Raw genomic sequence first — 24,746 nt, 5'->3', positions numbered from 1 at the left:
GTTGTGCGCAAAGGTGTCACGTGTCAAATTTTTTCCCAAGGTCAGACCATGCAGTGCTCACATCTCAGATCCTACAGTCCTCAGTTCGCATGACAGGTAGAAAGCATCTTCTCTCTAAAAACAACATGTCAGCTTAGGTTACCAACGTTGCATCTAAACAAACCACAAGACTTCTGGAAGACCTGTGATTACCTTTGGACTGACAAGTGGAGGCCATCAGTCTGACAGCTAAAGTTTGGCTGAAACTGGGTCAATCAGCAGGACATTGATCCCATGTACAGCAGCAAATCTACAACAGAATGGCTGAAAAAGACAAGATTCAAAGTGCCAAAGTGGCCCAGTCAAGGTGCAGACATCAACCCCACTGAAACGCTGTGGTGGTATCTTAAGATAATTTTGCATAAACAAAAGCCCACAAACCTCAAGGAGCTTAAGTGCTGCAAAGAAGAGTGAGGCAAAATTCCTCCACAACAATATGCCAGACCGATAAACACATACAGAAAACAATTATATCAAGTCATTGCTGCTAAAAGTGGTTCTACAAGATACTGAGGTGTACTTAGTTTTTCACGGGACTGCAGAGAGTCCTGTGAAAACTTTCTTTTTCACGTGGCTGTATATGCCCTGTTCATGTCCTAATAGACAGAGGACATGCGCATGTGTCTCAGTTCACTATGATAGTGAGCCATTGTAAAAAAAAGAAAGAAAAGAAAAACAAGGTCTTGCTCTTGAAGAGCACTAATGGATCAGAGCATCACTAATTTTATTATGTACACCATACAAAAAAGGACCATACAGTATAACAGGCAAGCTTCTATTTTAGGATGTCCGGTTATGGATCCCAGCTATAAAAGCAGGACAAATCTACATACTTATTTTTCATACTGACATTTTATTGATGTGAAGTATGTAACATATACCTCTGAAAACATTCTAAATGTAAACAAAAAACAGGAGTTTTGTTCAGGTGAGCTGCTGCTAAATGTTTTTCATCCATCCTATGTTTAAAAAATTTGTACAGTAATTTTTGGTAAGCCTATTTTGGCCACCGATCTGACAAAAACAAGCATGAGTGCTTGTAAATTTCAGCATGAGTGATGTAAATGATCAGCATTTTCAAGAATTTCTTGGAAAATAAGGAATTGAAACATGAAACTGAACAGAAGTGTGCGTCAGTAATGACGACAGCTCTTATAAGTTTCCATAAAAGTCTGTGTGAAACGACATGAGTGTGTGACAGTGCCCATGTATGAATATCACTGGATGATGTAACGGTAAGGTTTGATTGTTAGCCTCCATAATTTGGTGGAAACAGAGCTGTTGTAGGATGTGACAGCTCCCCCCTCAGGACTGCATAGTCCACAGTGAAGCGACATGTTCACTTTGAGCTTAAGATTAATATGAAACTGTGTGATTATCTGATGAAACAAATGGTGATGAGCAAGCAGTAGTGGTAGTATGAACTCCCTGCCAGTTAAATCTTATTAATGATAGGATAGAAAGAGTTATTTGACGATTTGACTCGTAAAGAGGTTTCAGATTGTGATGTGACAGCATGTTTTGTGCTGGACGGCTGATAGAGAAATGTGATGACCTTACTAATTGGAGCGTAGCCATAAGTGCAATGTGTTTCAACATCCCAACCCACAGAGAATATTGTGGCACCACTGATTACAGACTGTAACACAGAAATGTGTCTATTTTTCTCTATAATTTTCGATTTAGACACACATGCCGGCTGTATTTATGTATGTAAACAGCCTGTTTCCCCCTCTGTAATTACATCAGACATTGTTGCAGCACATATTTACTTCCACTTCCATTCCCCAGAGCAAGTAAAGCAAGTTTGAAGCATAAAGTAAAGTTGTGATGATTGAACAGAGAATGTGTGTAGTTAGCCATCCATCACACATAAATGCATTTCATCTTAGTGTGGAAAATATGATGGGTTAAGGTCCTTTAATGTATTACACAGAAAAATAAAACATTATATGTTACATTTAACTGGTCTAACTACGTAATAACTCCATTAAAACCCTATGAGGACAAATTACGCCACTATTAATCATTTTTATTGTTTATTGTTTGCTGTTAACTGAATGTATACCAATCAAGTACGTTTAATTTGACCAGATTCCATTAAAAGTAACATTTTACATTGTACTTCTGAAACAAATTTACATGGAAACTGTACATGTAATTCAATTAGTTCAAGTTTTTTTTTAATTGCTGAATTTTTCTGAGTGTACCTTAACTTTTAAACTTGTGCTTTGCCTGAATTTCAACTTGGCTATGAGAATGCTCACTTTACAGAGCATGTGTTGCATACTTTGAACAACTGAATGTTGAACTGAATGTTTGTTGTGTTGCCGGAGAAGCTTTCATCAGGAAACAAACTAAAACGAGGAGCAGCTGAGTTATGTCAGCTTGTGCTGTCCACACTGTGTATATGTACATGTGGGTGTGTACCGGGAAGCAGCTAATGAAAGGCATTACAGCTGCACAGATTTATGATTGCATGTAGGTGTAGATTTTCATGGATCTACAGTGACACACTTCATAGTGTAGGGCTCAAAATCTGGCTTTTGCAAATCAAGCTTGATTTTATAAAAAGAAAATTCTGGCCTTGCACATTTTTTCTAGCTTTCTGTCTCCCTGTTTTTCCCCTTAACTGGAATTTTAAAAAAAAAACCCGACAAGTCTGCAAATTAAAAGCAGAAGGAAGAAGCTGCCGACAGCCCGGAACCCTTTTCTATGCAAGCTTCCACGGTGTGTTTGCGAGAGAGAAAAAAATCAATCAATGATAAAATAAAATTTGCAACATTCGTAACTTTTCCGTCTATCCCCTGATGGGGGGAAGCTTGCGTTCCTGGTTCGCTCTGCAGTTAGGAAGAACAGCCCCAGTTTTGCTGAATGGCCGCATTCAACTTTCAGAGCACTGACCAATAACTTTTCTTCCCTCTTTCACGCGTCAAACAGGCGCACCCACTGTGTAACCCCCTAACACTCTGCTCCGCGTTTAGTCTGGATGGAAAGAGTTGATGCAGACTAGTGGGAAGTTCAGAACAAGGCCCAGCATAACGGAGCTAAAAGGCTAAGACAGCGGGAGCTGTGACATTATCACCCGGGAGGAGCTGGTGTTTAGACCCAAACGCGGAGGGCTGCGCTCTTTGGTAAGCGATCCACCTTTAAATTCTAAAGGAAAAAAACAAAACAAAAACCAAGTCTATGTTTCTTTTCTTTCCAGTGTGCCAATAGTGTGTATGTGGCACTAATTTTGTTAGAGACTGACGCTTCGTATTTGCAGGCTGGTTATTTTGTCCAGCTCATAAGTCGTAACGGTTTACTGGGATCGGTATTGAGATGAAGCAGGTTGGAGCTGTTTTGCAATCTGCTTTCAGTACTTTACTTAATCTTAATTCATACTGACCGCTCATTATTCTACTGTATTCTTAACTGAAATTAGTTTAGCATTGTTTGGTCTTCTAATTATGAAGGGTTGTACTTTTCTTCTTCTTAATGCAACTGATTTTACGCACAGCACTTTGCCCATATAATCACGGTCTTATTTTTTTTTAAAAATATATTTCTTTTTAAATCAGTTACTCTAATACTTTCAATAAATTTACTAAAGGGCTACATCGAATACTCATATTTTTTCTAGTCCCAAAAAAGAAAAAATATGAGTATTTGCCTGTGCTTACTGATTCAGGGTTAATTTGCTGCCTTATTCTGATCTTGGTGATAATGCTAAGTAGCTTATATGTGCATGTCCCTGATAAAGTTGAAACATGGAATCATGAATTGTTCCCGAAACAGTGTATGTCAAACAGTATTGTTGCATTTTGTTTACAGTGAGTTACAAAGGATTCTTTCTGCCTGACGGGTGAAGCGTCTCACTGTCCAGTTGTTGATTTAAATGATGTTGACATAATGTTCCATGCTTTCTCATGACACACCCAGATCTAACTTCAACATAGGAACTAATTGACCGGAAAGGAGAGACAAGGCAGATATCTGGTTCTTCTATGATAACTTCCTGGCAAAGTCACAAAGAATTTGAGGTGAGAACATGTGTTGAAAGCTGAATGCTTTGCTTGCAGGTCAACTTACAGGAATTCATCCCATTATGATTTTTTTTCCCTCACAGATATATTCAGCAGACAAAGTTCCAGCCGTGCCATCCCTGCAGCCATGAATGATTCCACTGATGACTATAACTACACGTACAGTTACGACCTAGATTATGGTGACATTGACGATATTAGGGTTGAGCACAGTCAGACAGAACCTATGCACATTTTCTCTGTAGTTATCTACATAATCTCTTTCATGCTTGGTGTGATCGGCAATGGAGCTGTTATTTGGGTGATGGCATTTAAATGCAAAAAGAGAGTCAACAGCGTGTGGTTGCTCAATCTTGCCATAGCCGATTTTGTATTTGTGCTCTTCCTGCCGTTCTTCATTGATTACATTATGCGGGACTTCCACTGGGAGTTCGGTGTGGCTATGTGTAAGATTAACTCCTTTGTGTCTGTGATGAACATGTATGCCAGTGTGCTGTTTCTCACAGTGCTCAGTATAGATAGATACATTTCTGTCGTCCATCTTAACTGGTGTCAGAAGTATCGCACCGTAAACCGAGCTTGGTTCGCATGTGGTTGTATTTGGGGGCTAGCCGCCATCTTGAGCAGTCCCGCTCTAATCTTTCGTGACACGATGACCTTGGGCGACAAGGTGGTGTGCTTCAACAACTTCCACACACACGACCCTCATATAGCAGCCATGAGACACATCACGATAGTGATTATCCGCACCACTGTGGGCTTTCTTTTACCGCTGACTGCTATAAGCGTGACGGGTATACTTCTGATAGTGAAAATGAAACAATCTGGGAGTTCGGTTCAGTTGTCTAGCTTCTCCAAAACAGTCACTGCAGTAATCCTCGCCTTCTTTTTGTGCTGGACACCTTTTCATACTTTCAGCCTGATGGAGTTAACCATACATTCCTCACCTTACTTACACAATTTACTGAAAACTGGCTTTCCTCTCGCCACTAGCTTGGGCTTTTTTAACAGTTGTGTAAATCCCCTGCTGTACATGTTCCTGACTAAAAAAGTGCGCAATATCATCAAGCAAGCCTGTCTGGACATAACCAAGAATTCACTTAGAGAGTTCAGCCAGTCGATCTCTGTCACTGAGATCGAATCTGTGGCAGGAGTTTATGAGAATGGTGTTCACGGTGAGCACGTGGCATCATCAACAATCTGATTGCTACTATCCCCAGACTTGTGAAGCTCTCCATTTAAAAAAAGAAGAAGTGGTTAAGTATTACTTTAGCATAAATGTAGAGGGTTATTAGAGTTGTTAAGATTTTTCCTATGTTTTATTTGGGCAGAGTCACGCCAACTTCAACTGACAATTACTCTTCATGGATAATGGAAAATGGAACATAAACACAGATTCAATATCTTTCCATCTACTTTGCATAAACCTAGTTATCTGCAGAGAAACTGGCTAGATGAAATCAAAACCATTAAGCTGATCAACAGAAAATCTATCTGCAATTATTTTAGTTTCTAATCATTCAAATAAATTGCAAAACAAACACACCAGGAAGTCCCTGCTTGAAGATTTTAATGGTCATGCACGAGTTACCGACTGGTAAAACGTCTGCTTGATGGTTGGACTGCTCCTTACAATAATCAAGTAATTTCAACATGCCTCCTTGGCCAGTGGAAAACGGTGATGGATGACTGCTATTAATATTTTACAACATAAATCATGAAATATTAGACCTTGCAACTATGACTACACATATTTATGTGACATTTAGCCACTTTGTCTGTATTTCAAACTTTTCAATCAAGCCATCTTGTAAGTACTGCTTTGGTTCTTATGGATGACAAAAATAGTCCTTTTTGACTGTAGTCTCCTTTGCAACATAGCATTATTTTTGGTTTTATATTGCCATATGAGCTGCTAGAATAATGTATTAATGTATCTTACGGATGTTTATGCTGGTTAAAAACTGTATGAACATGTTTATTCTAATATATTTTAAAGATATATATCTTAATAAATCTGTTCTTCTGAACCTGACTGTGCTTTAGTGTCTTATTTTATGTGATTTGATAAGAACTAAGAGAAGAATTTGATGTTTTATGTAGACTCAGGCAAGATTTCCTGCAGTCCTACATAGTTTGCACGCCATCAACAAAGGTCCAGACATGCATTCACTATTCATTTCCCCGAGGGTCTGCTTACAAATTCAGCCATTCCTGTTTTTTCTTCTTTCTTTTTTTTTCCATTTAGGGTGAACCCTGATTTGTAAGTATTACATCACTGTCACCACCCTGACTGGAAGGATGCTGTTTTATATCTGTGGGAATATATGGACAGGAAGCTAACAATTCTTTCAATCTTTTCCAATCGATTTCACTTCAATTGCAGACGACCTTTGACCCCACAGATACTTTCTTTTCTCTACATAAATGTGCTTATCCAGGTGTATGTATAATACTGAGACTAGACTTTAGGGGTTGGTTAGGGAGGGAAAAAAGACTGTTATTGTCACTGAGCCACATCAGAGACAAACAGCTGTAGATAAGATGGATATCTGCTAAGGAGAGGTTTACATCACTTCGTACTGTTGTTGAATTTTTATACTATTATCTCAGACACTGTTTAGTGGCCCTGCTGTTTGGATTACAGGATTACTTAATCCGTGACGCAGCAGAATGGACGGTGCGCAATCTGCGGCGCAGGCGGTCTCCTGAGGACAGACATAGACAAGGTAAGTAACCGGTCACAACAAACAATTTTTAAAAAATGATTCATTAGCATTGAATACAGTGACATTATTAGCTTGCAGGGCTTTAGTTTGCGGTTGTTACGTTTACGTGTTTGTAGCGGACCGCGTGACGTCTGATTGAATGCAACAATCAGCTGCACATTAATTTAATTTAACGTCACAAAAATGTTAAAATAACGCCTCGCGCGGCATCACTGTCTAATAATACGAGGCTAAGTTTCACGAGCTAACACCGTTATTATTGTTAGCCTGGGAGACATTTAGCCAGCGCAACGTTAACTGTAATTAGTGCCGCATTTCGAAACATTTCCAACATTTTCTGGGCTTCCAGAATATTAAGCGTTGTAATTTAGTCTCTATTCGTGTTGTTTTCAAATGTGACGCACCAGCTAGCTAGCTTACTTCTGTTTTTGTTTTGGAAGCTGCATGAGTGCTAATTTAGCAGCGGTTTATAGGTCAGACATCCGCATTACACATCTAAAAGCGTTGCGGTAACCTGTGAAGCCTTTCAGTGGAGCTAACAGTACACCTTACACCTGATGTCGTGATTCTGCCTCTCCTCCAGCATGTTGCGTTTGCCTGTTGCGACCCGCAGTCTCTTTCCAGCAGCTATTAGCAAAGGAGGCACGGCTGTGACTCACAATGGTAACATTTTTTTTTAATTCTTTTATTTTTTATGAGGTTTAAGGACATCATTGTATTTGTATCGCTTCATAGTTAAACTATTTGTCAGTCATCTCAAAGAACTAAATGTTTTAATGCTTGCCACCCTTGTTACTTTCGCCATTAATGGATTATAGGCTGGATTATAGAGCTCCCAGGTACCACATTTGGTGCCGGGCTGTTGTTGGCAGTTTAACCAAAGACTGTCATAATGAATTTGTTGTAGCACGAAATGATACATATATTAAATGATGCAATGTGTATATTATGGGAATTGGGAATAATGTATTATATGGGAATATTGTGCAGTAAAATGTTCTGTGTGTGCCCGAAGTTCGCCCTGCATCCACTGCAACAGCAGCAGCAGCCAGTAACCTCCTGGAGGTGTTTGTGGATGGGAAGCCTGTTATGGTGGAGCCAGGAACAACTGTGTTGCAGGTAATGGCTAAACTTTAAGATATGCAATGCCGTGAAAACGTATTGCATATTTTTCACACTTACATGTTTCATATTGTCCAACAATTTTTAATAGACAAAGGTAACCTGAGTAAATAGAAAATGCAGTGTTTAATTGTCACTCACATTTATCAAGCTGTTAATTCATAAATTAACTGTAATTAACCACATGTTTTGGAAAACTGAGCTCAGTTTCTTTAGCCACACCCAGGCCTGATGACTGTAAGACTTGTTTAGTCAAAGAATCACTTAAATAGACAAAGTACAGCAGGCTTAAGGATCTCAAAATGCAACACATCATACTACATCTCAATAAACAGCTGAGAAACAAAATTAGGTTCTAGGTTCTTTATTATTTGTCACATGCATAGTTATACAAGTATAACACACAGTGAAATGTAGCCTGACACGCTCCTCGACATGTGCAAAAATTGGGGGGGGGTGTAGAGGAAGAACATTATATATATATATATTAGTATATACACTGGGTGAATGTGCAGTAGTAGCAGCAAGCAGGTGAATTCTGTACATTAATATGAATAGATATCTGACTAACAATTACTGACATCAATCAGTCTGGAAAGTGTTACAAAGCCTTTCCCTCATATTACGTTTGCCAAAAAAATATCTTGATGATCCCCAAGATCATGCATCCTATTACATCTGCTGTAAAAATAATAGCACTTTTTAAAAAAAAAGAACATCACACTGGCATTTAGACATGGTAGTGGTAGTGTCCTGGTTTGGGGCTGCTTTGCTGTTTCACAATCTGGACGACTTGCTGTCATTGATGGAAGCATGAATTCTGCTCTCTACCAGAACATCTTGAGGAGAATGTCCAGTCATCACATTGTACTCTGAGGTTCATGCACACTTGGGTTATACAACAGGACAAACCTTCAATCCACTGTTGTGTGGCTGAAAAACAGAACAAAATGAAGTTTTTGAAGTGGCCAAGTCAAAAGTCTTGCTTTAAATCTGATAGAAATGCTTTGGCATGGTTTCCCTCCAACGTGGCTGAATAAAAACAATTCCGCTAAGAAGAGTGGGCCAAAATTCCTCCACAGTGATGTGAGAGACTCATTGCTAGTTATTACAAATGCTTGCTGCGAAAGGTGACGTAACCGATAGAGAGCTTTTGCCCCTTGATAAATGAAATGATCAACTGGAGAATACATTTTCTTTTTACTCGGGTCATCTTTGTCTAATATTAAAATTTGAAACATACAAGTGTGACAAATATGCAAAAAAATCAGGAAAGTGGCAGATACTTTTTCACAGCACTGTACGAGTATTCAGTATAACCCTGCAGTTGTTTTCTGTCACAGGCATGTGAGAAGGCAGGCATGCAGATTCCCCGCTTCTGCTACCACGAGCGCTTGTCAGTTGCTGGAAACTGCCGCATGTGTCTTGTGGAGATAGAAAAAGTTCCTAAGGTACTTTTTTTTTATGATTCCTGTGTGCTACGTTTCAACTCTAGAAAGCCACAAATGTCTCTTTGTGTTTTGTTTCTCTGCCCAGTCTTGCAGAGATAAAAGTATGCCTACTTTAATTATCATGTCATCTTTTTTCATTTATTATCTAGCCGGTGGCAGCTTGTGCTATGCCTGTCATAAAAGGCTGGAACATTTTAACCAATTCTGACAAGACACGGAGGGCCAGGTACCTTCAACCTGTTAATTAAACGTCACTTATCTGTTTTGTAAAGTTTACGGTGAAATTTGGTCACTTTTATTTGTTGTTCTTTAACTTGGTTTGTTGGGATTCTCCCACATGAAAGTAATCTTTTATTAAAAATTTCACAGAGAGGGGGTGATGGAGTTCCTACTGGCTAACCACCCATTAGATTGTCCTATTTGTGATCAAGGAGGTGAATGTGACCTACAGGTAAATTATAGATGATCACCACCACTCTAGATCTGCTCATTATAGTCTTTATTATGTGTAAAACAGATATTATGGGGTTTTGAATTTAGAAATTATTGATTAATTACTAAAACTGAGTGAAATCTCGTGTAAAGGATCAGTCCATGCAGTTTGGCAGCGACAGAAGCCGCTTCACAGAGGGCAAAAGAGCCGTGGAAGATAAAAACATTGGCCCCCTCATCAAAACTATTATGACTCGCTGTATTCAGTGCACTCGTTGTGTGCGGTGAGTCATGCTTTAATATTTAAACAAGTCGAGTTGCCGTGTTCATGTGAAATATTAAAATGCATATATTCTTTTCCTCTTTTAGCTTTGCCAGTGAGATTGCAGGCGTGGAAGAGCTGGGCACCACTGGCAGAGGCAACGATCTGCAGATTGGGACTTACGTGGAAAAGATGTTCATGTCGGAATTATCTGGGAATATTATTGATATATGCCCAGTGGGAGCCCTGACCTCTAAACCGTATGCTTTCACTGCCCGCCCATGGGAGACCAGGTTTTTAGATTATGCTCTACATCTTGTGTAGCTATTTAGGGTTTCAACTAATTATTTTGAGACTTATGTATTCTCTCTTTTTTTGTTGTTGTTGGTTGTTTTTGGTTTTTTTGCAGGAAGACTGAATCGATTGACGTACTTGATGCTGTGGGTAGTAACATCGTGGTGAGCACTCGCGGCGGCGAGGTGATGAGGATTCTGCCTCGCCTTCATGAAGATATTAACGAGGAATGGATCTCAGACAAAACCAGGTTCATTTCACATCACCCAAACTTTGCATCATAGACATAGACTTGTGCTTGGTGTTTACATTATTGCTGAACTGCTTTTTGCTCGAACTTGGCAGGTTTGCTTATGATGGGCTTAAGAGACAGAGGCTTACTCAGCCAATGGTGAAAAATGAGTCTGGGCAGTTGGTTCCCACATCCTGGGAAGACGCGCTGACTCGAGTTGCTGGAGCAGTACGAAATTCTTAATTGAATTACAGTAACTAAGCTCATCAAAACATTGGATAGCAATTTAAAACACTGATTCAGAATACCTGAATACCAACCGTTTTTGTTTGACAGTTGCAAGGAGTTGAAGGAAAGGACATTGCTGCCATTGCTGGAGGTTTGGTCGATGCGGAGGCTCTCATTTCCCTGAAAGACTTGCTGAACCATTTGAATAGTGACAACCTGTGCACTGAGGAGACGTTCCCCATGGCTGGAGCAGGGTAAAAAGAATACCAGAAATGAAAATTGAAGCCATTGATGCACACACGTCCAACTCTTTTACTAACTGACTTTTCTAGATCTGACCTGCGTTCAAACTATCTTCTGAACACTGGAATTGCCGGGATTGAAGAAGCTGACCTGCTACTTTTAGTTGGCACTAACCCACGGTATGAGGCTCCATTGCTTAATGCACGGGTCAGAAAGGGGTAAGTAAATCATGGCTGTTTAACAATGGAAACTGTAAATCTGACAACATAAGTCTGTTCTTCTGTGTAAACATTGGTGTCTCTGCTATAGCTGGCTGCACAATGAGTTACATGTGGCTCTGGTGGGAAAGGAGGTGGACCTTAGTTACACATATGAGCATCTTGGTGAATCAGCCAAGATCCTTGAAGAAATTGCTTCAGGAACTCACCCATTCTTCCAGGTAACACTGACCTTTCTTTTCTTTGAATGTCATCAATCAACTTGAATGTCTCTCACTAATTTTGTGTGTTTTATTCTCTGTTGCAGGTCATGGCCAAAGCAAAGCATCCTGCTGTTGTAGTTGGCAGCGGTTGCCTGCAGAGAGAGGATGGGGCTGCAATAATGGCTGCTGTGTCAACCATTGCTCACAATGCTCGCGTCAGCAGTGGAGTGGAGGAAACCTGGAAGGTTCTCAATGTGCTTCACAGGTCAAATGCTTGTAAAAATTATTAGTAAAGTTTTTAATAACAATACCATGTTGAAAAGGAATTTTTACTGTAGTGAGTGTAACCTTTGTCCTCATCTTATCAGGATTGCCAGTCAAGTAGCTGCACTTGATCTGGGGTACAAGCCAGGAGTGGATGCTATCAGGAAGAACCCACCCAAAGTTCTGTTCCTACTTGGAGCTGATGCTGGCTCCATCACTCGCCAAGATCTCCCTAAGAATAGCTTGATAATTTATCAAGGTCAGCTTTTTGCAAAACCTTAAAATTCCGGGTCACTGTGGAGTCATGCAAACACCGGCACAGAAAAGCAAAAATTGAACCCATGACCTTTTCTCACTGTGTAGGTGTTTTTCTCACGACATAATCTGCCATGTTCCCACAGTTCAAAGGCATGCATATCAGGTTACTCTGTGATTTAAAGTTTGCCCTTGCTGTCAATGTAAGCGTAAATGGTTGTGGGTTTTTCTGTGTTAGTCTTGTGATAGACTGGCAAACTCTCCAGGGTGCACCTTGCCTCTCGCACCATGGCAGCTGGGATAAGCGCCAGCCCCACCACAACTCTGGATTGGATAAGGGTTAAGAAAATAGGTGGATGTATGAATAAAGAAAAAGTTTTTCTTTATTTACAGGTGTGACAGAAAACTAAATTATTTAAAGACATTTAAATGGCTTAAGTGCCCAAATGGTATCTCTACAACATCCTTCACTCTTTATCTACCCCTCATATTTTTCATATGTTGCTAGAAAAATGGGAATTGGGTGCAAAAATGCATGGATATGCAGTATTTAAGGGAAACAATATGACCAACTTTATTCTTCCACACAGCCTGAACTCTCTTAGGCAAGCTTTCTTGTAATTTCTTCAGGTATAGTTCAGGAATCGTTCTCCAGGCTTCTTGAAAGACATTCAAACCTCTTTTTTTGGCTGTCGGCTGCCTTTTTGTTGTGTTCTCGGTCTAGCTGATCCCAGACTCCTTTAATATTGCTGAGGTCTGGGCTCCATCTGTTTTACAGATGGCTACAGACACTCACTGTTGTACCTCTCTCATAACCTCCTCCATACATATTGATGGCAGTTTGAACCAAAATTTCAAGTCATTGCTCCTTAAGGCCTGTTGGCACTTAGTTTCGGTGCACTTCTTGTGTAATTTGACATACCTTTGCCTCTTCTTCCAGTTTCCCTTCCTTAAAAATGACAGTCAGCCTTCCACAGAGACCATTTCTGGTGAGGCTTGAATCAGAAGGCCTGGAGAACTGTTGCTCAATTCCACGTTAAAAATGACAAGAAAGTCTGTTTAACTAGAAGCAGTTCAAGACTTGCACAATCAAATGAGGGCACGTTTGGAAAAATAGTGGTAACCATTCCCTTAGGGACTTGAAGAATACATGTTGAGGAACAATAAGTTTGTTTTTACTTAATTCCAGTTTTCTGTTTCGTAATGCCCAGGTCACCATGGCGATGTCAGTGCACCAATGGCTGATATCATCCTTCCCGGAGCTGCATACACTGAGAAATGTGGCACGTATGTGAACACTGAAGGTCGTGCCCAGCAGACCAAGGTGGCAGTGACTCCTCCAGGCGCAGCCAGAGAGGACTGGAAGATCATCAGAGTCTTATCTGAGGTGAACCAGAGCACAGCATAAACATGCGAGGCTCAGGGAAATAAAATGTGACTAAATGCTCTGTGTTGTTTTCATACGCTTTTAAGCTTGCTGGAGTGACTCTGCCGTATGACACTCTGGATGAAGTGCGTGATAGGCTGGCAGAGGTTTCCCCAAATCTCGTGCGATATGATGACGTAGAGGAGGCCAACTATTTTAAGCAGGCTAATGAGCTATCTAAGGTCAGCTGTTATCTTCTTCTAGCATTTCTATTTTTAGGTGATCATAGAGGGGGAGGAAATGTAAAGCTGGATTTAAATGTTGGTTTGTACAGTTAATTTATCTCTGTTTATGTCACACTGTTCTGCATGATATCTGGCTTATCTATTGCAGGCAGTGAACCAGACTCTCCTTACTGAACCTTTAGTTCCTCCACAGCTTACTGTGAAGGACTTTTATATGACAGGTGGGTCACGAGTAATCCAGTTGAGCAGTGCATGTCTTTTTTTCTTTTCTTTTTTTTCCCTCTGGCTAATGCAGGTCTAATCTTGTTTTCATTCCAAAGTGCTCTAAGTGTATCAAGTACATCAGTTAATTAGAACAATGTTTGTTTTCTTTTCATAGAGAGAAAATAATGTAGTAATACTAATGCCTGTCTTTCAAAGCATAAGGAGGGACACTTAGGCACTGTGTTCCTGCTGAAGTGATCAGTGAAGTTACAAGAATTTGATAAATACAAATAGATATTAGATAAAGCCAAACATTTCCTCATAACAGTGTTATTAATCCCAGATAAATGGAAAATATAAAGTTGAGCGAAAAGCTACTGTATTTGTTGCTGTGCTAATATAGAGAGGATTTTAATCTGCAGTTAAAGATGGCAAAACTACTGAATGTATAGCCTAGGAAATGTAAACAGATTAAAAAAAAAATTATGGTTGTGTTTTCATGTAACATACATTCAAAATCAATGATGTATATTGAATATAGTGATTTGGTTTTATTAAGTTATTCATGTTGATACAGGAATATCCTTGAAATGTCCCTTTTTTTATAGTTTTGAATTAGTGACATTATCCTAGATTGAAATAAATACTCATTTTATTATTATCATTATTATTATTACGTATATGGTTAGAGGAAACGGAACCCTGCTGACAATTTTGATTTTTTTCAGAGCATTGCAATCGGGCTGTTGTTAATTTGCAAAAGGCATAAGGAGGAATTAAAATCAGCAATTTACATTACTTTTCATTGCAGATAGAACATCTAAAGTAAATAAATAAATAACAATAGCCAATTTAACCAAATAAATAAATCAGTAGTAATGAGGAGCTGCTAGTAACTCTGTGTGTGTGTGCGCAGTGATTTTATTGTTTGAAAAAAATTATAAATGTACTTTCTGTAATGTATAGTTACCATTACAAGCTGTCTGCTTATAGCCAAGTTTATACAAAAATAATCTGCTGTGATTACAAATTTGTAATTTACAGCAGGTTTTAATTTTAGATTCTAATTTGACACTTTTGTTTAAATATTTTTGATATTTTAGCATTAAAATTGTAAGTTATAATTTGTGTGTGTGTATGTGTGATATAAATTTTGGCCGGTAATTTGAGGGTACATTTAAGAATTCAATCTTTACCCACAGATCCAATAAGCAGAGCCTCCCAAACCATGGCGAAGTGTGTGAAAGCCGTCACAGAGGGGGCACAAGCTGTGGATGAACCAGCCATATGCTAAAGCACAAATGGATAGCCATCCAGTTCCTAGACGATACGCACAACTCCTTTATTTGCACTTTCCTAGAAATGTATTTGCACTTGTTTTGACTTGGATATTCTACTATAGAGTAAGTTTCATAATGTGAGCAAACATACCTGCAGAAATGTGTCTTAAGTGATGTAGGCTGAGTGAAAATGTCATCTTAGATCTGCCAAGTATTCAAAGATGCACACCTCACAGTTTGTTTTTTTTCCCTTCATCAGTGCTCACATTTTTGTAGGTGTGACCAAAGATTAAAAAATCTTTGTTTGTCTTTCTGTAAAACTGACAATATATTTTCCTAGACATATTTAAAATAAATAGTATTTAAAAAGTGTAGCTCTTTGTAAATGTGATATATATTAATAAACCAATCACCTTTAGCAAGTCTAACCCTCCATTCAAGATTGTGCCATTTTGTTTAAAAGAAGAAAAAAAATGTGTTGATGCAGTAAATTCCACTTTTCCTGTGTGAAATGACTTCCACCTGAACTTTTCTATTCACCGGCTGTGGTATTTTTATTGGCACGTGGTCCATCATTACTGAACAAGCCGGCAACACTGTGGCAGCAGAGCTGATAACTCATTCATATGGAGGATGATAGTCGTGGTCCAGGTGGATTTCACTAACAATTTGCTGGACACCCCTGATTTAGTCTGCTTCCACGCAGTGGTTTTAAAAGGGGGGCAAGTACACGGCACTGCCCTTCACACAAAGTGTTTCATAAAGAAATTAACGTGATAGTTGTGCACTGAAGGAGCTTTTAATAAAGTTGAATTTCCAATATGGTAGGAGAGGTTGTTGTTGTTGAGCGGACTGTTGTCATGTCCCCGCAGTGCCTGTAGTGGTGCTGTGAGGAGTCCGCTGTGGATCCAACAAAAATCCACAGCAGCCTACCTACTGCTTGTAATTTGCCCTGGATAGCCTGTATTTATATGCGTCCTTATTTCAAGATCAACCGAGCTCGGTGAAGATCGCCGTTACTAACCGATCTCCAATATCGATGCGCAAATAGCCTAGCTGATTCTAATAGACATTTCGGCCGTCTATCTGGAGCGAATACCATACAGAGCCCATACCAATTCAAGGTAAGCGAAATCGTATACAGCCCCGGCCTCGATTTCTAAGTGTACCGTTCTGCGCGGGCTTCAGTCGGCCAGTGGTTTTAATAGAGGCCGCTGTCCGATCGAAGCTAAAAGGCCTCTTATTCGTGACATATTTCATGTAAAAGCTTGTGATGTACCGAAATGAGTTGGTGCCTAAAGCAGATGTGGAAATTAAGGAGATGTTTACATTTTTAAGCGATGTGGCCTGCTAATTTCACATTATGTAAGGGTGATTGTTATAATTCATATCGATTGTTATGGAGGCCTTCGGGGACAGGCCATACGCCTCGTATGTATACCCTTTGTTTAAAAGTATTTGACCATAAATGTTTCATGTTTATAAAATGTAAAATCTCATTACTAGGTGAGATTATTTATTAATAGTGTATTATATTTTTAACCTTTTTCTAAATAAATTAAACTGCAAATAAACCTTTATAGTATTGCTATTTGCTTATGTTTCCGTTTCCTGGTTAGCTACCGCCTACTAATTTGTGTTTTTAGCTTTGTAAGCTAACAAGCGAATATGCCTTTCCGTATTTGGCCGTCTTGATACTATATATTTTGGATTCAAGATGGATAAAGTTATATTTTTTTTAATTAGGCCTGAGGTAGTTGTTGTACTTGGATATATTTACTCTGTCGTAGTATAAAGTTTCACAGCTGTCTATCGGCTCCAAGCTAATGTAGCAAGCTAGCTCCCCGGTAACTAACATTACTTTCTGTTTGCTCCCTGCCCGGTTCTCCTATACTAAAGTTGTTAATGTAACTTATGCTGACGTAAAGGACAGGTTTACAACATGTTAACGTGTGTTCAGTGAACACTTTAGCTGTAAGAGCTGTGCCACTATCAACACCAACTTAAAAACCCCTACAAAGTTTAAAGTAGTAGCTGAGCCATACGATAATTAAGCATGTCAAGGTATATGCTACGCGGTGTGTTTGTTATGAAGAGTTCAGTACACTGTTTTAAAAAGAGCAGTCTATTTTTTGTTGTCGAGTCAAAAAATAAAGTATTTTTATAGTGAGTATATTTTTTAGCCTGACCGTGCTAATGCACAGTCAGGTAAATGCTTTGGAGCTTTTGACATTGTCGGACAAACCCACTGTTTTACTTCCATTGTATTATCTCGTAATAAATGAACAGTGGAGTAAAATCAAGTACTTTGTGCCACCTGTTTCTCAATGAGAGAGCTTGAAGCCGAAAATTAAAGGGCCTAACAGGAATGTCCGGATGGAAATGGCTAACACTGTAATTTTCTCAACTATTTAAATTTGAGTTTATTAATCACAGCACACACTCATAGTAGTTTCATGATGAAGCAGATTATTTTTATTTGTTTCAATGTAACACTTAATAATTACTGCTAAAACAATGCAGCTTTTTTGTGATTGATTACCTAATATTAGGAAAGTATTACCTGTTGTGGAAGATGTTGCTTTTGCTCTGCCTCTTAATCCGGTATGTGAATGCATAGTTACCTCCTCACTGTGCTTGTGATGTAATTACTGGTTTGTTTTTTTTTCCTTTCCTTTATCCCATCAGCTGATGTTGTCAAGGACAAGAGTCACGTGATGTATGAAGGCAAACACATACACTTCTCAGAGATAGACAATAAGCCGTTGTGCTCGTACAGCCCAAAGCTCTGCAAACAGCGCAGACTCAATGGCTATGCTTTTTGTATCCGGCACGTTCTGGAGGATAAGACTGCTCCCTTCAAGCAATGCGAGTATGTGGCCAAGTACAACAGCCAGCGGTGTACCAACCCCATCCCCAAGTCTGAGGACCGCCGGTATGTATGATTGATTCTGCTTTGATTTACAGAGCCAATCAGTCATGGGTTTGCAGGGTGTACTGAGGATATGTTCCTGTTTTGCAGATACTGTAACAGCCACCTGCAGGTTCTCGGCTTTATCCCCAAAAAGGAGCGGAAAAAGAAACACGATGCTTTAGAGGAAATGCGCTCACGGGCTGCTCACCTGGAGTCAGTGGCTCTCAATATTACCGTGCCCTCTCTAGCTCTGAAAGCCCCAAATGGTCTAGATGAACTACCACCATCTCCCCCCTTAACACGCCTGTTACCCCTCCCTGACGGGGAAGGCCTGGACCCTTTTGCCTTTTATGAGGATGACACAGATGGCGAGGAGGTGGGCACTCCTCGGAAGAGTAACGCCATCAAGAAGAAAATACAGAGTCGCCTGGTGCTTAACCAGAAACTCTGCCATGACACAGACCTCTTCCAAACACCACCTGAGCACTTTAGTCCTTCCCCTGTCCCCCGCATCTACCCTTCCTCACCACTCAACAGTCATCTTCCACGGCAACAGCCAGGTCTTCTCCAGAAGCTCCAGCACTCCAACACGACTTCCTTCATCATCCCAGGACAGCAGCAGGGTTTATTATGCAATCCACCACCACCTCAGACGGTCAACTTTCTGCCTCCGGGGCTGCCTGTCAATGCAGCACCCAGTCCAGTGCAACATTCTGGGCCATCGCTCAGCAGGAAAATGCCTTTGACTGCTACTCACTTGCCTGCCGCTTGCAAGGACAGTGGCAGCAACAATCAGCGGCATGTGGTCGTCATGCGTCCCACTGCCTTCTCACCTTCTGCCAGCCGCCTTGCCAGGTTGCAACATTTGGTGCAGCTCTGTGCCAAGAGACAACAGGAGCATGGAGACCTCTTTCCTCATCTAGGTAATCAAACTTTTTATAGTTTATGAATTCATGTGGATTCTTATAATGACTGTGAAAGATTGTTTAAAGGTAGATATAAGTAGATAGATGAGCTGCCCTAACACGGTCTCTTCCAGGATTGGACTGGTCGGAGGACAGTGCAGATGATGATGATGAAGTAGAAGAAGACATGGCAGAGCGTTTTTCTCCTTTTCAGAGCTCATGGAGGCCGCAGAATGGGTTGGTACCTTAATCCTCAACCCCTGTTGTATAGCGTGTAACTTCTCATAATGATGATTGTCATTCGTTCCCCTTGTAGGCTGGAAGAGGATGACGGCTCCTCTCGGAGGACGCGACTGTTTAGGCTTTGCTCGTACCTCCAGGAGAAGTACAAGCACATGTGCAGACAGGAGAGGGTGCGTATCCGGCAGAAGAGATACCGCTATGCCTTCCGCAAAGCCTTGCTGCACGCTGCCAGTAAAAACCCCAGATGTGCAGGCCAGCTGATTCAGGAGTTGAGTGGTGCCTCTTGCAGCTCATCGAGGTATTCTCACAGCCATTGCTTTTGTTTAAGTCAAGCTATGTTTGACAGTATGGCTAGTAGGCCTTACCTCGGTTAAACCACTCATGAACCTTATTTATTTCAACTTTAAGAATGTAACTTTCAATGAACCCGACATAAAAAATGTTGGTTTGTCAGTGTTTGCTTATTCCTGGATGTGTTTGTGTCTGCAGTGTGGCTCCACCAACGCAGCAGAGCACAGACACGGGGACCTGCACTGGCAGCACAAAGGGCCAGCCCTGCCACAACAGAGCTCTGCCCTTCACTCGACACTGCTTTCAGCGTATCCTTTGCCCCGCCGCTCTTATGCACAGCTGGTCACTACATGTGGAAGCGCATTTGATAAATCTCAGTTGTACATGCTATTTTAAAATCACACACTGTGATATATATAAAGTTTGCACCTGTGCTGGAGTATGTTGTTCACATGGTCTCTGTTGAGTGCATTGCGGGTTTTTTTTTTTGTTTTTTTTTTTCCTTAACTGTTCTCTGTAGACATTCTGTTGAATCGTTCCCAGCAGCTCTTTGCAAGTTGCACAGCCAAATTTGCAGATGGTCAGCAGTGCTCCATCCCCGTGTTTGATATCACGCACCAGACACCCCTCTGCGAAGAGCATGCCAAAAAGATGGTGAGTTCAGTGTTTAAGGGTAAACACTGTTGGAATTGTGGGATCAATCAAAAACTTCCATTGCCGCAAAGATTGGGGGGGGGTCTCAATCTGATTTGCTTTATCTGTTCTTTTCCTTCTGCACAGGATAACTTCCTGCGTGGGGACGGAAACCGACGGGTGCAGCACCAGCAGCAGCAACAGCGAAAGCCACGTAAAAAGACCAAACCACCGGCGCTCACCAAAAAGCATAAGAAGAAGAGGAGGAGAGGCCCGCGGAGGCCTCAAAAACCTATCCCTCCAGCGTTGCCGCAGGGGAACCTGGGAATGCCTTTAACGAGCCTAGCAATGCCCTCACAGGCCAGCATCAGGTGTGCCACAGCTGCGTCTCTCTGCTGCTGTTAGAAATTCAATGGTGTAGGATATTCAGAGTGAAAGACAAGCTCACATGTCACACATGTCTGGACAGCCTCTTCACTACAATAGCATGTTGAATTCTTTTCCTCTAACCTTTGTTGCAGGAGCCCTTCGACTCCAGATCTAAGTACAGATGAGCTTCCTGATGATATCACCAATGACATAGCAGACATTCCAAATGACCTTGAGCTAAACCAGGAAGATTTCTCAGACGTGTTACCCAGACTACCTGATGACCTGCAGGACTTTGACTTGTTTGAAGGTTGTCTTGCAGCTCATTTTTGTGCACAGCTGTTTATTTCATGTGTGTGATTCCTCATAGTCTGTGATTTTTATAACATTGCAAATGTTTGTGCAGGTAAAAACGGAGAGCTACTGCCCACCACAGAGGAGGCTGAAGAGTTGGTACGTGCACTGCAGGCTATGGGGTCCTACACAGACTCATTGGTGTGCCTAACCTCCATGGGAGACCTGGCCCCTACAGAAGGAGTGGACCACAGAGCCATGACCGTATTTCCTGGTCCAGTCCAACCAGGGGGCATGGGAGACCTGCTGAACAGCCGCATCCCTCCCGAGAACTTCACCAGCCTTGAGCTGGAGGACAATCTACTGCAGTCTACTGGAGATCACTTTCCCCCCTCACCTCCAACTCAGCCCGTTAACCAGAGCCAAGCGCCGTGCTCCAATCTGACCTCATCCTCTTCTACAGTGGCCCCCTCCACCACGTCCCTGCTCACTCAGACCTCCTTAACAGAGCGGACGTTTTCTAGGACGCACACATCCCACGTTCTCGCCAAGTCGGACGCACCCACATCATCACCCCAAGGCAGCCACTACAGCAGCGAGCATGTGCCATCCCCATACAGTGACCACATATCTTCTCCCCACACCAGCTCTTTCCAGACAGACACCCCTCTTCTCCTGGAAGTCCCTCTGAGCGGGGTTCCAGGACCGCCCCGGTCCACTTGGAACAACCTCGCTCTCCCCCTCACGGACCCCACACAGTTTGGCAGTCTCATCAGATCAGAAAGTCATCTCATATCCACCTCCCTGTCCACTCCACCCGCCACCACCCACTCTGTGACGCTGCAGCCCATGGCTGCTCTCTCGGCGATGCCCCAGAGCGGCTTGACTGGCCTAACGACTCCTCCCGCCCCCTCGTCCTCGCTCCCATCTTCGTCACGCGATCTTTTGACCTCCGCACAGCCCAAGCAACAGCTCCCTCAGTTCAGCGCGGCCTTTGGCCATCAGTTGGCCTCCCACAGTGGCATCCCAAAAGACGTGCAGCCCAGCCACAGCTCCACGGCGCCCCCTGCTGGCTTCTCTATAGTTAGTGCCACCGCTGCAAGTGCCAACAGCGCCACGCCACCCTTCACGCAAAGTAAATGAGAGCAGGCGGCACGCAGCTACTGCACGACGGTCTGTGGAATCACAGTCACTTAAAATCCAGTTGACTGAGTCGTTAACCACCCCGTTCATCTGCTACATGTGTGCAATGTGGTAATAGTGCACTATTGATAATGAATTTGCACAGCTTCAGATTTTACTCTATTTTTGTTCCTTCCGTCTGTAGCCGGACGGTGTCTGAGATTTTAAGTCAGTGTGAGTCCACGTGTTCGATGCCTTGTGGTTTCGTCAGCAGGGTGGGATGGTGGGGTGGGGGGTTACAGTCAGATTTTGTGATGAAATAAACGGGTGAAAATTGGCAGAAGGACCTAAGCAGAGATTATCTGTGTCACAGTGCTCAGAATTCCTAGAAGCCTCAGTCAGTGGTCAGTTTAGTTTGCTTTGCCAGTTCAAGTCCTGTCTTAAAACGATCAGCTGCACCCTGCCTTGCTCAAACGGCCATTGCATTTTTTTCTTCTTTTTTGTTACCCACCTGTTTCATACACTGCTTCTGTCACCCTCTGAAGAACAAGAGATTTTTGTGATCCATTATGTTTCAAGCTATTTAACTGTCATCATGATATAGAATCTTACGGAGTCAATTTCACAGTCATATGAATTTACCAAAATACTTTTAAACAGCTGTTTTTATATTGTGTATAGTGTATATGTGCTCATTTATTGGTTTGCTCAGACGTCAAAAATCTCTGACCTCACCATTGGTTGTGGGACTCTTGAGTGGCCTAGTAGACACTTGAAGTTGAATAAATCTAGTATCTTAAAGCAATAAATACATGAACATAACTCTGGCATCGTGAGGTATTTCGCTGGTTTCATTACATGTAGCTTCACTCGATGAATCCAGGCTGGATCAGGAAGATATTTTGGCCTCTTTAACAGTTTCCCCGCAGAGCCTTTAGAGGCGAGCGATCAGGTCAGGCCAACTTCTCTCTGAGTGGATTTTTTTTAAGGCTGATTAAATTAGCTTCAGTGTTACAGCGACGATGGTAATGGCACAATCCAGGGACTTTTAAGTGTCTACTCTCAAAGGTGCTCTCTGGTCCACATGTACAATGGTATTTAGTGGCTTGCATGTCTCATATAACAAAAGTTCAGTTTCAGGGCTCGCACTAATACGACAGGCCAGGCTACCCGGAGGAGGCTTACGCAGTGAATTGGTGTTGGACATTTTTACCCATCAGCTAGATGTAACACAATTGGTGTATTTTGCACGTCTGAAGTAAAGCACTGTCTCTTTTACTCAGTTATAAAGCATTTTTTAAAGACCTATGATGAAAAGCTGGTGTCTGAAAAACAAAAAAAATAGCAAAAAAAAAAAAAAGTGCTCTTCCACGCAAGAGCCTCCACCCCCACCCCGACAGCAGTACAACCACGGCTTTTGATAAGTAATATATTAGACATTTGAGAGATTATCAGACATTGTTGAGTATTAGGTATATAGAATAGCAGTCTCTATCTTGGGGTTTGTTGGTGAATTATTGAGTAGCAATGGATTGAAATTGTTCTTTGCAATGTGTTCAGTGGAACCTGTGTCTGTGTAGAATGAGTCTTGCTTTTAATGGCTATCAAAATGATTGTTAAGTCTTTGTTGGAGGGATCAATGTTTGTTTGTTTGTATGCTGTCTTTCTTTTTTTTTTTTTTTTCAATTCTGATGGAGAATATGTTTTATTTTTGATAGCTATTAAACTTCCAGGAAGAAGTCTTGAGATTGCATGGGGCTGCAACCCTTTGTGTGAGAGCGTAATAGTAGTAATAATAATAATAATAATATCATGATTAGACGATGATCACTGGCTTCTTGGTGGTAAGAAACATTGGATTTATATGCATCAGATGGTGGAGAAGAACAGATCGGCGTACTTTTTCAACCTAGATTTGCACAGGAGTGGATGAGACCGGTGGTGTTTCATATGTCCCATGTCTGTCTTGCCTTTTTTTTTTTTTTGCCCTGCTTGGATGCTCATTACACAAACAGCCGCCACCATTAGCCGCTCTGAGCCTGTGCCGGACCATCGTTTCCAGCTGTGAGAAGGCCCAGTTCTGCCTCGCCCCTTCCAAAGAGAGAACACAGTCTCAAAGTGTAAACCTGTAGCTCCACCGGGGACGGCTGGGCTTCTCAGAGACCACGGTAACGCAAACAGCGCCCCCTAGAAGTCAATAGGAAGAATCAGGTTTGGGTGAAAGTGTGTTTGAAAATAAGCGAGACAATACTGCTGTATCCTGCATAGCATGAGATTAGTCGCTGCACCGGTTCACTCTCCCCGACAACCACGTAGAACAAAATTTACAGGGCTCGTAGGCACATGTAACTGCTTGAATTCAGAGATGGCTGACAAATTCCTATACTCATTGAATGTACTGTATTACTGTTTTTAAAGATAGGATGAGCTAATCTAGTCACCTTTTGTTATTGGTCCTTGTTTAATTTGTCTAAGGTATTTTTTGTATACAAAGGTTTACATTTTTATGTATATTTTTCTTGTGTACAAATTATGTAATATGTGTACAAACACTGTATGTAATATCTGTATATAGTGTGAGAAATTTGATCTTTTGTTTTTGGATGTATAAATAAAACTTGCTGTGAGGTATTTGAGGCCATGGTTTAACGTGGTTTTTCAAAGGTCACCTAAAAAAAAATGCGAGGTGAGATGTGCTCGTGTGCACCCTGCCACAGTTTGACAGCTCCTTTTATACGCATGCAAATCATTGTAGAGTCTGAGGGGATATGCCTTATGTTTAATGATATATTTTCTGTTCTGTTTAAAATATCATGGCTAATTTAGCAGTGATAAATTCAGTTTTATCGCTCTCTCTGTAACCTTGGATTTTGCACCTTT

General features: G+C 41.3%; 3 protein-coding genes across 3 annotated transcripts; all 3 read left to right on the top strand.

Moving 5' to 3' along the window:
• Positions 1-2,938: 2,938 nt before the first annotated feature.
• Positions 2,939-6,102, top strand: cmklr2 (chemerin chemokine-like receptor 2). Its single transcript, XM_026144226.2, has 3 exons — positions 2,939-3,173; positions 3,964-4,064; positions 4,151-6,102. Exon 3 carries the CDS (start codon positions 4,195-4,197, stop codon positions 5,269-5,271), a length of 1,077 nt encoding a protein of 358 aa, XP_026000011.1. The 5' UTR covers positions 2,939-3,173; positions 3,964-4,064; positions 4,151-4,194; the 3' UTR covers positions 5,272-6,102.
• Positions 6,103-6,252: 150 nt separating this feature from the next.
• On the top strand, positions 6,253-15,469 carry LOC113007550 (NADH-ubiquinone oxidoreductase 75 kDa subunit, mitochondrial). Its single transcript, XM_026144224.2, has 19 exons — positions 6,253-6,796; positions 7,380-7,459; positions 7,812-7,915; positions 9,262-9,369; positions 9,519-9,595; positions 9,739-9,820; positions 9,955-10,085; positions 10,171-10,356; positions 10,473-10,607; positions 10,703-10,817; positions 10,926-11,071; positions 11,150-11,278; positions 11,370-11,499; positions 11,586-11,746; positions 11,850-12,004; positions 13,212-13,387; positions 13,474-13,608; positions 13,760-13,832; positions 15,018-15,469. The coding sequence occupies exons 2-19, from the start codon at positions 7,381-7,383 to the stop codon at positions 15,107-15,109; spliced, it is 2,214 nt and encodes a 737-aa protein (XP_026000009.2). The 5' UTR covers positions 6,253-6,796; position 7,380; the 3' UTR covers positions 15,110-15,469.
• A 203-nt stretch (positions 15,470-15,672) lies between these two features.
• On the top strand, positions 15,673-24,502 carry ino80da (INO80 complex subunit Da). The gene is made up of 10 exons (XM_026144223.2): positions 15,673-16,219; positions 17,784-18,030; positions 18,118-18,932; positions 19,049-19,151; positions 19,231-19,455; positions 19,647-19,756; positions 19,969-20,102; positions 20,229-20,452; positions 20,603-20,760; positions 20,857-24,502. Exons 2-10 carry the CDS (start codon positions 17,813-17,815, stop codon positions 21,885-21,887), a joined length of 3,018 nt encoding a protein of 1,005 aa, XP_026000008.1. The 5' UTR covers positions 15,673-16,219; positions 17,784-17,812; the 3' UTR covers positions 21,888-24,502.
• Positions 24,503-24,746: the final 244 nt, after the last annotated feature.

Source organism: Astatotilapia calliptera, chromosome 16 (assembly GCF_964374335.1).
Source record: "Astatotilapia calliptera chromosome 16, fAstCal68.1, whole genome shotgun sequence".
NCBI classification, from domain to species: domain Eukaryota; kingdom Metazoa; phylum Chordata; class Actinopteri; order Cichliformes; family Cichlidae; genus Astatotilapia; species Astatotilapia calliptera.
Note: the sequence above shows the minus strand (reverse complement) of the source record. Positions and strands in the feature narration are given on the sequence as shown.

Bases quoted from the DNA above. Each gene is read 5' to 3' on its own strand.
- ino80da (XM_026144223.2), top strand. From the start codon at position 17,813: ATGTATGAAGGCAAACACATACACTTCTCAGAGATAGACAATAAGCCG. The intron at 19,456-19,646 runs GTATTCTCACAG...TTGTGTCTGCAG, and splicing joins GCCTCTTGCAGCTCATCGAG to TGTGGCTCCACCAACGCAGC. The intron at 20,761-20,856 runs GTTGTCTTGCAG...ATGTTTGTGCAG, and splicing joins GGACTTTGACTTGTTTGAAG to GTAAAAACGGAGAGCTACTG.
- cmklr2 (XM_026144226.2), top strand. From the start codon at position 4,195: ATGAATGATTCCACTGATGACTATAACTACACGTACAGTTACGACCTA.
- LOC113007550 (XM_026144224.2), top strand. From the start codon at position 7,381: ATGTTGCGTTTGCCTGTTGCGACCCGCAGTCTCTTTCCAGCAGCTATT. The intron at 7,916-9,261 runs GTAATGGCTAAA...TTTCTGTCACAG, and splicing joins CAGGAACAACTGTGTTGCAG to GCATGTGAGAAGGCAGGCAT. The intron at 10,608-10,702 runs GTTCATTTCACA...CGAACTTGGCAG, and splicing joins TGGATCTCAGACAAAACCAG to GTTTGCTTATGATGGGCTTA.